Source organism: Podarcis raffonei, chromosome 10, assembly GCF_027172205.1.
Source record: "Podarcis raffonei isolate rPodRaf1 chromosome 10, rPodRaf1.pri, whole genome shotgun sequence".
In the NCBI taxonomy this organism is placed as follows: domain Eukaryota; kingdom Metazoa; phylum Chordata; class Lepidosauria; order Squamata; family Lacertidae; genus Podarcis; species Podarcis raffonei.
Window position 1 is genome coordinate 52,336,725 of NC_070611.1, and position 13,927 is coordinate 52,350,651.

Consider the following 13,927-nt stretch of genomic DNA (forward strand, 5'->3'; position numbering starts at 1 on the left):
GCATATTGGTGTATAAACTCTAAACACCACAGAGCAACCTTTGGCGGGGGGGGCACATAACAAGGATGCAATTTCTACCACTATTCTGAGCTGCTTCTAACATTTCAATGCATCGTGCAAGTAGGTATACCATTCTGTCTCCCTGGTAAGCAAATCAAGGAAACAATTTAAGCGTTCAGAAACTCTGCTCACCCCCCCCCCCAAAGAGACATGAAATGATCAGCAAGCCAGTTACACTTGACCAAGGCCAGGGCTTTTTTATGATTATTATTCAAAGGGAATCCACAGCCTAACTTATTCCTATGAATAAAAAAGGAGGAAATGTTCCAAGCTATAGGAAATGGTGTGTCTTGGAAAAAATGAGGCTTAAGCCAAATCGTGACAAGTTTTAATGTACGGCGTTAATATTACGAAAGCCAGCACAAAACTCCCTTGCTATTTATAAGGTGTTTAGCAAATATCTGTACTAACATTTTTGACCAATTAAAGAATGAAAAAGAACCTATACATTTTGCCCGATGGAAATTGCCATTACAGAGTAATGGGTGTTCCTACAACTTGAAAATTAGTGGAAAGTTACCTTGGGTGGTACTGACATTTCCAAAAATACCACAGGAGTACATTGGGGTTTCTTGGGACTTCCCCCCCCTCCAGTGAATTAAACAGCAAGTGGCCATTACTGAAAACGGAGGGGGGGAATTATATATGGCTGCCAAGTATATTCCTGTCCAAAAGCTGGCATGTGCATTAAGAACAGACCAAAGCCCCATCTGGTTCACCATTCTGTTTTCTACAGTAGCCAATCAGAAGCCGACAAGCAGGACACAAGCACAATAGACCTCTCCTGCTGTTATTCCCCAGTGACTTGTGTTCAGAGGCATGAGGTTCTGGATATTGAAGGTAGTATATAGCCAGCATGACTAGCAGCCATAACCCCTTTAAAACAGGCATGGGGAAACTCAGGCTTGGGAGATCAAGCACAAAACCCTCCACACACCTCTCCTCCCTCTGGCCTTCATCCCAGACCCATCCATTGGAGCTGGCATACTGAGCAGGCCTTCTTTCTTATAGCAGAGGACCTCAATCTATCAGCAGATCTGCATGGACAGGCATCACACTTTCAGTCACGCCAATTTGAAAGCAATTAGAAGCTGAACATTAAGCTGGACCAATAAACCAAGGGCATGAGGGCTCGTCCACACTTCCGATTGTGCCGTGCCCAGAAAGCACAGGTCCAAGCGGTTTCCCCCTTTCCCCACTCCTTTCCAAGGGAAAACCCGCTCTTTAGTGATAGACCAAAACAAATGGCAATCTGCAGGAAACCCAAGTTGCTGTTTGCGCTAAAGAGCAGTTTTCCCCAGGGGGAAAGTAACAGGGCCAGATGAAGTGTAGGTAAGCCCAGAGTTAAAAACTGCCACAGTTAAAACAAAAGCTTCAGTTGCTTCGTCAATAACATTTTTGTCTTCCATTCAGTAAGTGCAATTTTTAAAGTTATTAACTTCCACTGGACAACGCTCTCTTTTATCGGTTGGTGTTCCCAAGTTCAACCAGACTAAGATGAAGACAGCATGGAAAGGCATATAGCTCATTGGAAGGGCTGTAACCCAGCATGAGAAGATGTGCTATGCCTGCAAAAAAAAAAAAAAAGGTCAAAACTCTGGCATCTCCAGAAATGCATCCTGTCTGAATCCCTGGAGAGATGCTGCCAGTCAGTGTAAATACAGAGCCAGCTGGGTCATTACGAAGAAAATGCAAGTCTAATTGGCTCTACATAAGGCGGCTTCCTGGTGCTGGAGGAGACTCTTGAGAGTCCCATGGACTGCAAGAACATCAAACCTATCCATTCTTAAGGAAATCAGCCCTGAGTGCTCACTGGAAGGACAGATCCTGAAGCTGAGGCTCCAATACTTTGGCCACCTCATGAGAAGAGAAGACTCCCTGGAAAAGACCCTGATGTTGGGAAAGATGGAGGGCACAAGGAGAAGGGGACGACAGAGGACGAGATGGTCGGACAGTGTTCTCGAAGCTACCAGCATGAGTTTGACCAAACTGCAGGAGGCAATGGAAGACAGGAGTGCATGGCGCGCTCTGGTCCATGGGGTCACGAAGAGTCGGACACAACTAAACAACTAAGCAACAACAAAGGCGTCTCCCTATGTTCCTAGCATGCACACACACACAGGCCCCCTTCAAACGTTCCACAGTGGCACCTGTAAATACGAGGCATAGCGTGGGGATAGCTGCATCTTACTGCTGTCATTTTACTCACATTAAATGTTATGGAAGGTGAGAGCAGCAGGGATCCTTTCATATTCATAGAACCTCCCTGCACCTTTTTGAAGCCTGGTTTTGAGGGTTCTAGAACACACAAGGAGCCTCCACGGACACAAAGGGATTCCTGCTTCAGTCACCTTGCATGAGCTGGAAGGCAAAAAAAAAAATGGCAAAAAAAAGTTCAGAGAAGAAATGGAACATTCATCCTCACTGTCCCTCCCTTCATGTGCTTAAGGTTGTCACTTTGGGATACCCAAAGATTGCTAAGCTCAATGGTGAAAGCAAGGATCAGCATACATACAAGTGAAGCAGTTTGCAGTATCTCAGCAACACATTTCACCAAGGTTCACCACTGGGGGCTAACAGTACCAGAAAAAAAGTCCCATCATCTAGCCTGACTGTTGCATTAGAGTTTTGATGCACCAAATTTATATTGAAAGGCATTCTGCAGAGCTCTCAAAATGACTTAAAAAAAATAAAAGGATTTAGGAGTAATTGGTTTTGAAGCAAATTTCAAGTGTGCTAAACTAAGAATTACAATATACTCTTTTGCATTTATATAGAGGCCTTCCTACAATCTAGAAAGATATCACAGCATTTCATAAGTCTGGCAACAGGGCTGTCAAACAGTTATCCTGACTGGCTCACATGCGTAAATCCTCCTAGAATTGGTTGACATATATTGTGTATATGGCATTAGGTATAAATGCAGGGTTCGTTTTTTCCAGGCTTATGCTAATGTATAAGACTGAATTGCAATGAAATGTAATGGGTCTGGAGAGCAAAAAGACAGCTGGCAGTTTGGTATCTGGAAGCTAGATAGACAGGCATCGTTCCCTTTAAGAGTGTGGTGGATACTTAACTGCCTCACAGAACAGAGGGGAGGGGAGACCTGCTCTGCTACGTGGAACAATTCACATAATCTGTAGGAAATTCCACAGGGTTCTCCTCAGTTTCCAATCAGGAAGCCATGAGTTTCTAAATGAGAAGTTGGGCTAGAAATCCACTCCTCAAGGGCCCAAATTCCACAACCTCTCATGAGGCTAAGCCAAAAGACTGCTCTGCAGGTTGGCATAATTTTCTGTCTTTTTCAGCCAGCCCTTCTCCACCCAAGTACACTCTTTAACCTCTGACTGCAGCCGCCCTCAAAAGCAACATAGAAAAAGAGTTCAGCCCTATGTTAGCGTTTGTGTGTTAAAAAACTCAGGCTGCATTAGTTTATTTACAAATCCAGCACTGGGGGTGGGGGGTGGGATTTTCCCACCAAAAACAAAAGCAAAAAAGAGTGCAAAAGGAACATAGATTTGCCCATGATAATTTGTAAATCCACTTTTTCAGTAAAAAAATATTGCAATTTAAATACAAATACAATATTTATTTATTTATTTATTTATTTATTCGTTCACTCATTAATTGTTCCAATAGGGGCCCATCATATCACCACCATCTTTACACATATTCTTTGACAAAGCAGGACTGGCCAACCCAATCAGATGGGGCACATATTGCCCATAATTGGTCTAGATCAGACCTTCCTGACCTGCTGTCCCTCAGGTGCTTTTGGACTACGGCCACAGCAGGCCCAACCATTAGGCAGTGTGACACAGCTGCCTCAGGCGGCAGATTAGGGGTGTCATGAAAGGGTAGCAAATTGTTAGTTATTTAATTATTGTTGCAAAAATACAACAGTCTTGCATGACTTTTTCCTCAGGTGTCAAAATGACTTGATCAGCCTTGGGTACCATGACTGGGGATAAAGGAATGGCATCATTTCCTGCACTGCCTCAGATAACAAAATATTTGGGAGGCTGTTCATGACTACAAGTCCCATTAGTCCTAGTCAATATGGCTATAGTTACAATAGCTGTAGCCCAGCAACATCTGGAGGGCCCCATGTTTAAGAAGAAGTCTAGTCTAGGTTATCCATGGTGAACAAAGCCACAGTTGTGCATATGCCCATTCAATCTATACAACCAACAAATTACAAACAAGCAAGAAGTTATTTAAATGCCGCCCAAACAAGCAGAACGATTTTGTGAATCAGCTCAGCTTTAATTAGTATACTGCAGAATGAGCAAAGTTGGAACAGTATTAATTCAGCAGCCTACTTTCTTTGATGCATTTGATAAAGTAGAGTTGCCTATGAATGCTTGTATCACAGCAGTCTAGCCTTTACCAACCTGGCGGCCTCCTGATATTTTGGACTACAGCTTCCATCAGCCTTGGCTATGCCGGCTGGGGCCCTAGGACTGATGCGAGTTGTAGTACAGGAGGGCACCAGATTGACAAGTCTGGTCTTGATGGCTATGACCCAGAATAGCTTCTCTCCTGTAATCTAAGCATCCAATGCCTTATGCTGAAATTATCAGGATTGCTGTAGAGTGAATAATCTGATACAGCCTTACAATCTAGGGATGATTGTGGGTGGCCTTCCTCTCTAGGGCAAGTGTGGGGAAGCTGTGGCCCTCCAGATGTTGTTGGACCTCAGTTGCCATCAGTCCCAGCCAGCATAGACAATGGTCAGAGATTATGGAAACTGTCATCCAACAAGACCTGGAAGACTGAAAATTCCCCATCCCTGGTCTAGAACCTGAGGCTCCAGACCCAAGCTTCTTAGCATTCGAACTTAATAGAAAAATATGACAAATGCAAGCAAATAGAGAAGGAAAATATACAAGCATATATGCTTGATCCAGGAGGCTTAAGAGAGCATGACACCAACACTAGAGGACATAAGGAACACAAAATATATTTCCAAACCAACCATATATGGCATACTCCACTAGTGAGGGTTCGCTTGATTAGAGTTACAACTGGGCTTTATGCAGAACGACACAGCCATGTTTCTCACTGCAACAGATGCAATTAATCATTTCAGTGGCTCAATTGTGCAAAATTGCCAGCATAGCTATCACAGGCAGAGCCTTCTTATCACACAAAAAACACTACTTTTCAACTGGACCCAAGCTGGGAAAGCTTAAGCTTAATCACCTGATAACTATCACTTCATACAATTTGGCTTTTTAATGCTAGCCATGTCCCTTTTTATGCAGTCATGCAGATTGGAGCCAGATAACCATTACGACTTCACAGAACCGAACCAATCTGTATCCTGCACTTTCCCCCCAAAGCAAGCCTCTGCCTTAATTTGGAGGACCGAGAGCACACCACTGATTGCATCAGCACCAACCTCAAAAGCAACTCTATTTCTCCCAATGAAGCTACCAAACAAAGACAAGATTTAATCCAATGAGAATCAATGCAAAGGCTATGGTCTAGCTTCTTTTTCCTGTTATGTTCTGTCAGGCCCCACTGGACTATCCTGACAACTCAGTTTATAATAAAACTCTATTTTGGATAGGAGCAATGTGAAAGAAAGAGGTATGGGTTTTAGAAAGAGGCTTCTTCAGAGTGAGTCAAGAGACAACACATCTCATACTGGCTAAGAGTGCAAGATGCTTCCTGCTGAATGCGATCAGTTTTCATTCAGAACCATAATCCAGCTATGGAGATAAATTTGCACACACCTTTTAAAGATGGGCACCAAAACAGTTTTTGCAGAAGTGCCCACACCCAGCCTGCTATACTTGGGTTGTCTGAATGCAGCAGATTTTCACAAAACCTGTTTAGCCCAGAAATTATTTGCTTCCTCTCTGAAACACTGGGGAAGTTGCTTCATATCTTCAGTCTGATTGCCTTCCCCAAGGTCAAACTACGCTAGCCAGGACAAATGGATGCTCCGACAATTAATTTCCTGCTTGGTCTTCCTAGCAATCAGCAGAGCTGCTGCATGGTCTACTACCATGTGCACAGTTTGTGTGTGTTGAACAGTAGTCTTAGAAGGTTCTCCTACTCCAATACAAAGCCTTAAACAACCTGGGACCTGACTGCTCCCTTATAGGGCAGCCTGTGAGATAAGATCAGTCAAGGAAGCTTTCATGATCACACTACCTTTCTCTGTGGTTCAATCAGTGGCAAAAACATGGGAGAGCCTTATTAGTGATGGTGGAGCCCCAGTTCTGAAACTTCCTTCCCACAAAGATACAAATGGCACTAATGTTGTTAAATTTCCAAAGCCAGCTGTTCACTTAGGCTTTTACTAGGAGTTTAATGTCAGACTAATGGGTTACACGTTTAGATGTGTTTGTACAAGTTGTGCATAAAAACAATAGCATGTTAAAAGCAGGTGTTTGGTTGCCCTTTCAAGTGCATTTTAATTGTGATCAGTTCCGAAGCTGGTCTGCAATGTGGAATAGTAAAAAAAAAGGTGATTTTAAATAAATATAAAAATAGAGCCATTTCCCTATAACTTGAACAATTGGACGCTGCCTAGATTCTGCACTTTCCAGGTGGTGCTTTTCCTGGCCAAAATTCTGGGATCCCATTAAGTTAAAACATTTCAATAAATCAACGGTAGAGAACCCTCCCACTTCTAATATGTTTCAGCCAAGCCACACTCACCTGCCATCATATATGAATAAATGTTAAAACCCCACCCCACAAAACAGTAAGTTATGACCTTCAGAGTTTCAGCGGGAGGTACCAAGAAAACTGAAATGCCACTCATTAAAAACAAGAATAATTAAATGCTGTGCTAACTGTGCTGCCAGGATTTGTGGGCCTGAGATATGACACCCCATATACCAATAGCATTTTCCAATCTAGTACAAGTGCAAAAAGTTACAGAACCGCTGCACCTGCCATTAATTTGAATAATATTCCCTTGCATGCAGCGTGCGCTCTGAATAAATAACTGCAGAACGCATCCATTGGCTTATTTCACATTAATATGTACATGGAGTGGAAGGGGATGTCTGACCTAGACCACCACAGCTTCAGAAAGGTTTCTATATCATATGCCTTCAGACCATGCCCAAGGGTCTATAGATACTACATGTAAAAACTATGTGACTTAAGATTTCCAGGTTTTGCTGCATTATAGAAATTTAAATAGGCTTTGAAATCAAGAATGTTAAAAAGGGCCCTCCCTACATAATCTATCAAATCAAGCACTCTTGACTCCTGTTGATTTGAGGAGGGTGGTGCTTTTTCTTACTAAGTTCTAGCCATTTACGGACTTAATAGGTAAGCCATTCTGGGGCACCGTTTCAGTAGAAAGATGGGCTAGAAATCAAATAAATAAGATAAGTGTAGCAAGTGAATTGTCATCATCGGTTATCAGTATAACTGGATACAGTTATTTAAAAATACTATGCCTAGGAAGTACCTTCCTCCAAAAAAACCAAAAAAGATGTCCTCAGGGATATTGTTCCCTCACAATTAAAAAAGGGAGTCTCTGCTCTGGTTTGGTTCACAATCTCTAGTATTCACTACACTTTATATAAAAAGGGCAGTTGCATTGATTCACTGTGCCTGCTCTGTTGGAGAAGTGCCTGAAGGTACATATATGCAAACAGCTCAAGCAAGAGTATTCTGGGGTGTTTTATTTACCAAGCTGCAATATAAGCTCTACTGATGGCAAGACAGGACTTAAACATCCAAAAGTGTCTGCAATTGCCAGTAAAATTATTTCACATGCATTCTAGCACAGGCCACTAAGCTAGCTGGTGAAAGATTCCACTACAGTGTGTTCAGGACCTGCATTTCTAAATTGCTGGGGGGGGGGGACCTGACTCCCTCTAGAAGCAGAACATGTCCACAGAGCTGACCAGTACAATTCTGCAAAAATTCCCAACCAGTTACGATATCCATGCACACAGCAACAGGCAGGCGAGTCTTGTAAAAATACTTTATAAAAAAAAACCTGTTGCTGTAGGAACAATTGGCAAGACTTTCTTATCAGCTGTGTTAAACTGACAGTTGGCAAGTGGCAAAAAATCTCTCTATTACATCCTCTGTAGTGCATCGTGGGAGAAACAGTAAGGCAGAAGACAGCAGGCAGTAAGTGAAAAGCGAGTTCTTTTTCAAGCAATCCTCCCCTGCCCTTGTCGCTGTAGGAAAGCCAATCATAGGTTCACAGCCAAGAAAGGACACATGCAGAAAAGCATTTATAATGAGTTATGGATAGAAGAGAAGATTGCCTATGTGTGGATGTGTGTGGATACTGTTTTTTCTGGAATCTTGCAGTTTCTGATAGCAATTACAAATGCATACTACTGAACCATGGCAAACATTTCAGAAATGTAGGAATAACAGAAAGTGTGCACATAAACTCAACGTAGAATTCCTTTCAGTGATCAGTGAGGCTTACTTGAGAGTAAAGGGGAATAAGATTCTGCAGAGGCAAAAGTTAAGCATCTTTAAAGGTCTCTGCTTTCCTTGGGAAACAACTGAGCATCTACTTAACCCGCTCCTTGAAAGCAACAGTGGTTAAATGTGCAATCCTCCCTCTTTAAGTCTACTCAGAAACCAGCCCCACTGAGATCAATTCTCCTAGGTAGGTGTGTACAGAATTTGAACCATAAACATGCTGAACCCTGGTTGGAAAGCACCCTACGGAGTATATGAAGCTTAAGCAACAGCCTAAAAAAGATATTTAGTCTGATGCATGACTCTCCCCACTCCAGCTGTCGTGTCTGACTACCCAAACTTGGCAAATTTGGCAAGCTAGCTTCTCCACTAGTCCCCAGTACAATTCTACCTCCTGGCAGGAATACAGCTAGCTACCTGCCGCACAGAGTTTAGCCCCAAGCTAGCACTTTCTAAATGTTTTGTGCTACAAATCCTATCATCTTTGACCATTGGGCATGCTGCCAAGGACTAATGGGAGATGTCGTCCAAAACATATGGAGGGCACCAAGTTTGAGAAAGGCTTCTTTCTAATCTGCTATACTACAAGGGAAAACAGCCACTGCCATAAAGGTGGCTTCTGAAAACCCTCACTCTACAATCTGGCCACAGCAGTGACACCGTCCTAGGCAAACCCTTCCCCTCTCCACACACACACACCCAAAAAAAGTGCAAGAAGAAAGACAGCCAGATCTGATCATTTCCACCCATTTCTCGATGAATCCACCAAGCGTTGCCAGCAAGGCTCTCCCTGATCCAGCCATGAGAATTCCAGTCCCTAACCCCATATATGTAACAGCAGGCAAGTTGATCTTTCTTCTCCTTCTCTGCCGCTGCAGTGATCCAGCTTCTTTAGGCAATGGTGCTTTGCAAACCAGACTTGCTGGAGACCGCCGGTGGAAAGGCAGGATATAAATATTTTACATGCAACTAAACAAAGATTTTAAAGCTCCTCACAACATGCTTTCTTCTGGGCGACTGAAGGTTTGCCCACCCTGTTGGAGATGCACTTTGCAGGAAACAACACAAGCTTGTGCTTCTTTGCTCTTTCCTACCACCACATTAATCCACAACATTTCTCTCCCCCCCACCGTCTCCCCCTCCCCATTCAATTCAGCCAGATAAATAACTGTGGGCTAGAATTTTTTACTTCAACTATACAGAGTCAGTGGTACAACCTGACTCAGTTTACCACCTTGTCAAGGAAAGAGGATGATTTAAGGCAGCTGCATATATTTGGTCCATCTGGCTCAATACTGTCTACACTGACAGGCAGCGGCTCTCAAGGATGGGGGGGAGAATCTCTCCCTAATGAGACTCAGTCATTGAACTTGGGGTATTCTACCTGCCAAGCAGATGCTCCCCCCGCTGGGCTAAGGTCCTTCACTTAAATGGATGCATTAATGGATTTTATTTACAGAGCTTTTCCGTTGTCTACTTCTATGGGTAGCAGTCCCTATGGGCTAGCTATACAGCAGAGTAAAAAGCAAGAAAAACACTAGAAGCAAGTGGCAGTGGGGAGGCACAGAGAGCCAAGGATATCTGGGGCTGGGAAAGTTTCCGCAGCTTGGTGCTTAGAGCAACGGGCTTTGACTGGGGACACCCAGGTTGAGATTTCCACTGGGCTGTGGAGCTCACTGGGTGACCTTGGGCTACTCTCTCTCTCTCTCATCATGATCTACCTTGCAGGGTTGTTGTGACCATCAAAACAGGGAAGGACCATGTAAAATGCCTTGACCTCTTTGGAGGTCAATCTGCCAATCAATCAATCAGTCCAACTTCTGAAACTCCACATTTCTGTATTGTAATGCTCCCACCGTGAAGCAAGTCCCGTGGAGTTAACTTGACAGCAAGGGGGCTTAGCGTTGCAACCTTGCCATCGTTCCCAGTTTGATCACTACAGGAAAGTGCCTTTCCTCCAAGTAAGGAGAGATAGACAGAGGGGCAAAATAATGGGCGGAGTCGTCGCCCCCCGCAACCACCACGGCAACAGAAGAAGAACAAGAACAACAACAAGAAGAAGAGACGGTACATGAAAAGGCCAGGGCTGCGGGGTTTGGAGTCTCCTCCGGGCCCTTTCCGATGCTGATGCTGCTGCAGCGGCGGCGCAGCTGGGATCTCCTCCAACGTCTGCGCGCACATGGCCAGCAGCTCGAAGCCGGCGAGAGGAAGGAGGCGAGCCCGTCACCAGCAGCAGGCGCCCCGCTCGGGCCGCCCTTCTTCCCGGAGCCCCGGCACAGCAGCGCGACGTTGCCGGCGGGATTCCTCCCCCCGCCAAAAACAAGGGAGCTCTCGGTCCCTCGCCTCCTTCCCCGGACCCACCACCCCGATCCCCACCTCTCCGAGCCCGCCCTCGGAAGTTGGCCGTCCCCTCGCCAGCGACCCCCGGGCGACCCGGCTCTACCCCCCCTCTCCCCACCCGTGGCCTCGGAGGAGGTGCTCCCTCGCCGGACTTTCCTCTCGCCTCCCGCCACCCGCGTTACCTCCGGCCCCGGAGCCCCAGGCGCCGCCGCCGCCGCCGCGCCAAGTCCCCGCGAAGGGCGCGCGCGAGGAGGAGGAGAAGCGAAGGAGCAGCAGCCGCCCTACCTGGGTGCAACATACTTTGGAAATAGAAGATGACGAGCGCGAAGGAGCCCAAGCAAGTGACCAGCACCATCCGGCAAACGCGGTTCATCCTCATCACTTCCAGCAGCGCCGCCTTCATGGCTTTGTCCCGGCGTGCGAGGCGAGGGCGAGGCGGCGAGAGGAGGAGAGCCAACGGGAAAGGAACCGGCCGGGCTCTCTAGCCGAGAGTTGGGAGGCTGAGGAGACTGCGAGGAGCGGCAGCGACGCCGAGACCGGCCGGCTCGCTCAGCTGGCGGCGTTGGCGCCGGCGGAGGAAGCAGCAGCAGCTGCTGGTCTCTCCTCCTCCTCCCTCCTCCTCGGCGGCTGCTGCTGCTCTGGAGGCTACCTTGGGCAGCGGCGGCAGCAGCTTGCCAGCGCTCCTTCATTTGGCCGCGAGATAGTCCTCGGCTGGAAGATACCACTCGCGCCCTCGGTTCGGGGGCGGCGGGCGGGCGGAGGCGCGCGCCGAAAGAGGACCTCGCGCGGAGAGAGCGGCGCGCCTCACCCTCTCCGAGAAGGTGGTCGCGCCCAGCTGTTTCCCCTGCGCGTCTTGCGGCTTCCCTCGCGGTCCTAAAGCGGCTCTCCCTCGCGCTGGGGGCTACGCAGCGCGCAGAATGAGATGGGGGTCGGGAAAGAAATCCCCTTCCTTCCTATCGCCTAACGGGCTAAAAAAAAAAGAGTTCAAGGAAATAAAGTAGGAGAACGGAAAGAAAGCGAGGAGTCATCTCTCACGGTCAGGACAGTAGCTCAGAGACAGAGCATCCCTGCTCTGCGTGCAAAACGCCCCATGTTCAGCCCCTGACAGCTCCAGGCGGGGCTGAGAGAGACCCTCAAAGCACATTTATTCTGAACTATTATTCTTTTATTAACGATAATGATGGGATTTCTTACTCAGCCTTCCCCAGAGGTCCCAGGGCAGGATGCATCAATATAAGAAATGCAGTATTAAAACCAGTTTAAACAATTTGCAAGTAGTCCATTTAATTGGATTTGTTTCCAAATGAATCAGCCTCAGATTGCAGTCATGAAGGAGGAGGTAAAGTCAAGGCCATTTAAATAAGTGGGATTAAGCACACCTAGTTCTTCACACTAGGTGTGACATTTGCAGTTTTGATCCATGTTAGTCTTGGGTTTTGAGTTAATTTAATATACAATATTTCAGAAATGCCTCTATTAGGACCACCAAAATGGTAGGGATTTTGGATTCTTCTTTCTTATGGAACAACGCAGCTACTTTTATTTTTTAATAGACCATGATTTGGAGCGCAATTTTCACATGGCCTAGGGGTGAAGCAGCTGTTGAAGCAAAATTTCAGCAGCAAGGGGGCATATTTCCACTTCCAAAGGCAGACCAAACTGATGGTGTATGTAAATCAGGGATGCTGAACCTATGACCCTCCAGATGTTGTTGGACTCCAACTCCTGTCGCCCGCAGCCAGGATGCCCAATGGTCAAGGATGGTGGAAGCTGTAGAACAAAAACAACAAGTTCTCCATCCCTCATGTACTGAAGACTGTACATTACACACGCACACACACAGAGAGAGAGAGTGTGGAGCAGTGCTTAGAGTCTTGGACTAGGATGGGATGTTGGCAGTGGCAGACCTTGGCGTCTCAAATTTCAGCAGCACCCTGTGCAACACCAAAATGCAGCATGCGCCCCTGCCTCTTGCCTTCTGTTGGACTTCAAAGTTGTGGCACCTGCTGTGGCACCCCAGAAGCTTTGCACCTGGTGCAACAATCTGTCACGCTCCCCCTGCCTTTGGTGATGGAAGTAAACCCACAATGCTTACAATATACAGTGGTACCTCAGGTTAAGAACTTAATTTGTTCCGGAGGTCTGTTCCTAACCTGAAACTGTTCTTAACCTGAAGCACCACTTTAGCTAATGGGGCCTCTCGCTGCCACCGCACCACTGCCGCGCAATTTCTGTTCTCATCCTGAAGCAAAGTTCTTAACCCGAGATACTATTTCTGGGTTAGCAGAGTCTGTAACCTGAAGAGTATGTAACCTGAAGCGTATGTAACCCGAGGTACCACTGTATTACCTGAATCAGTGTGGGGTGATACACAGAGAAGCTACCTCTTCTTCATCACTGATTCCTCTCTTTTAATGACTACTGGTTGGTAAAGTAGATCTCTTCCCTTGAGGTTTTACTTCCTTTCTGCCCTCCTAGTCCTGCACACCCACTGCAATACATTTTCCAAATGCAAAAAATGAGGAGCCCCTGTTTTAAACTTCCATTCAGCTATACGGCTGAGAGCTTGGGCCAGTGATGATCTCTTAGGCAAATCTACTTCACAGGATTGTTCTGAGGACAAAATCGAGAGGGAGCAGGAGAGGGAGAGAACAATATATGTCAGCTTGACCTCCCTGGAAGAAAAGTGGGGTATAAGTACACTTAGAGAAAGTAAACAAAAAGTGCTTGCTAAAATGCAGCTAGGCTAGTGTTTGGTTATCAGAGCAGACTATATACATTACATCAGCAGGCAGAGACTTTTTACATCAGCAGGCAAAGGCATTTAATGTATGGGGGGATCAAGTAAAACAAAAAGAGTTTAAAGAGAAACCGTTATTGAGATTGATGCATGTGGTTTCTTGAGCCATTGCTAGCCAGGTTCTCACAGTCAGCTGGATAATCTTGGAAGCTGAACCTCAGTACACAAATTGATCACAGGCAAATATGCTTCTTAAACATGTTTTCTTAGTGTGTGTATGTGGGGGGGGGGAGGGAGAATGAGATCAAAAGGATTCTGGGGCTGAAATCCAGTTTAAGCCCCATTGAACTGTTGATACTTTAG

General features: G+C 46.0%; 1 protein-coding gene across 4 annotated transcripts in view; it reads right to left on the bottom strand.

Annotated features, from left to right (window-relative positions):
* CHST11 (carbohydrate sulfotransferase 11) overlaps nucleotides 1–11,548 on the bottom strand; it is a 187,681-nt gene extending 176,133 nt beyond the window's left edge. The window contains exon 1 of one of the 4 annotated variants that reach the window (XM_053406363.1): nucleotides 11,125–11,548. In XM_053406363.1, coding sequence (XP_053262338.1) covers nucleotides 11,125–11,227 — 103 coding nt within the window. In that variant the 5' untranslated portion in view covers nucleotides 11,228–11,548. Of the gene's footprint in view, nucleotides 1–11,109 lie in introns of all 4 variants that reach the window. The other 3 variants (XM_053406362.1, XM_053406365.1, XM_053406364.1) reach the window with 3 other exon arrangements.
* Between the last annotated feature and the right edge of the window lie 2,379 nt (nucleotides 11,549–13,927).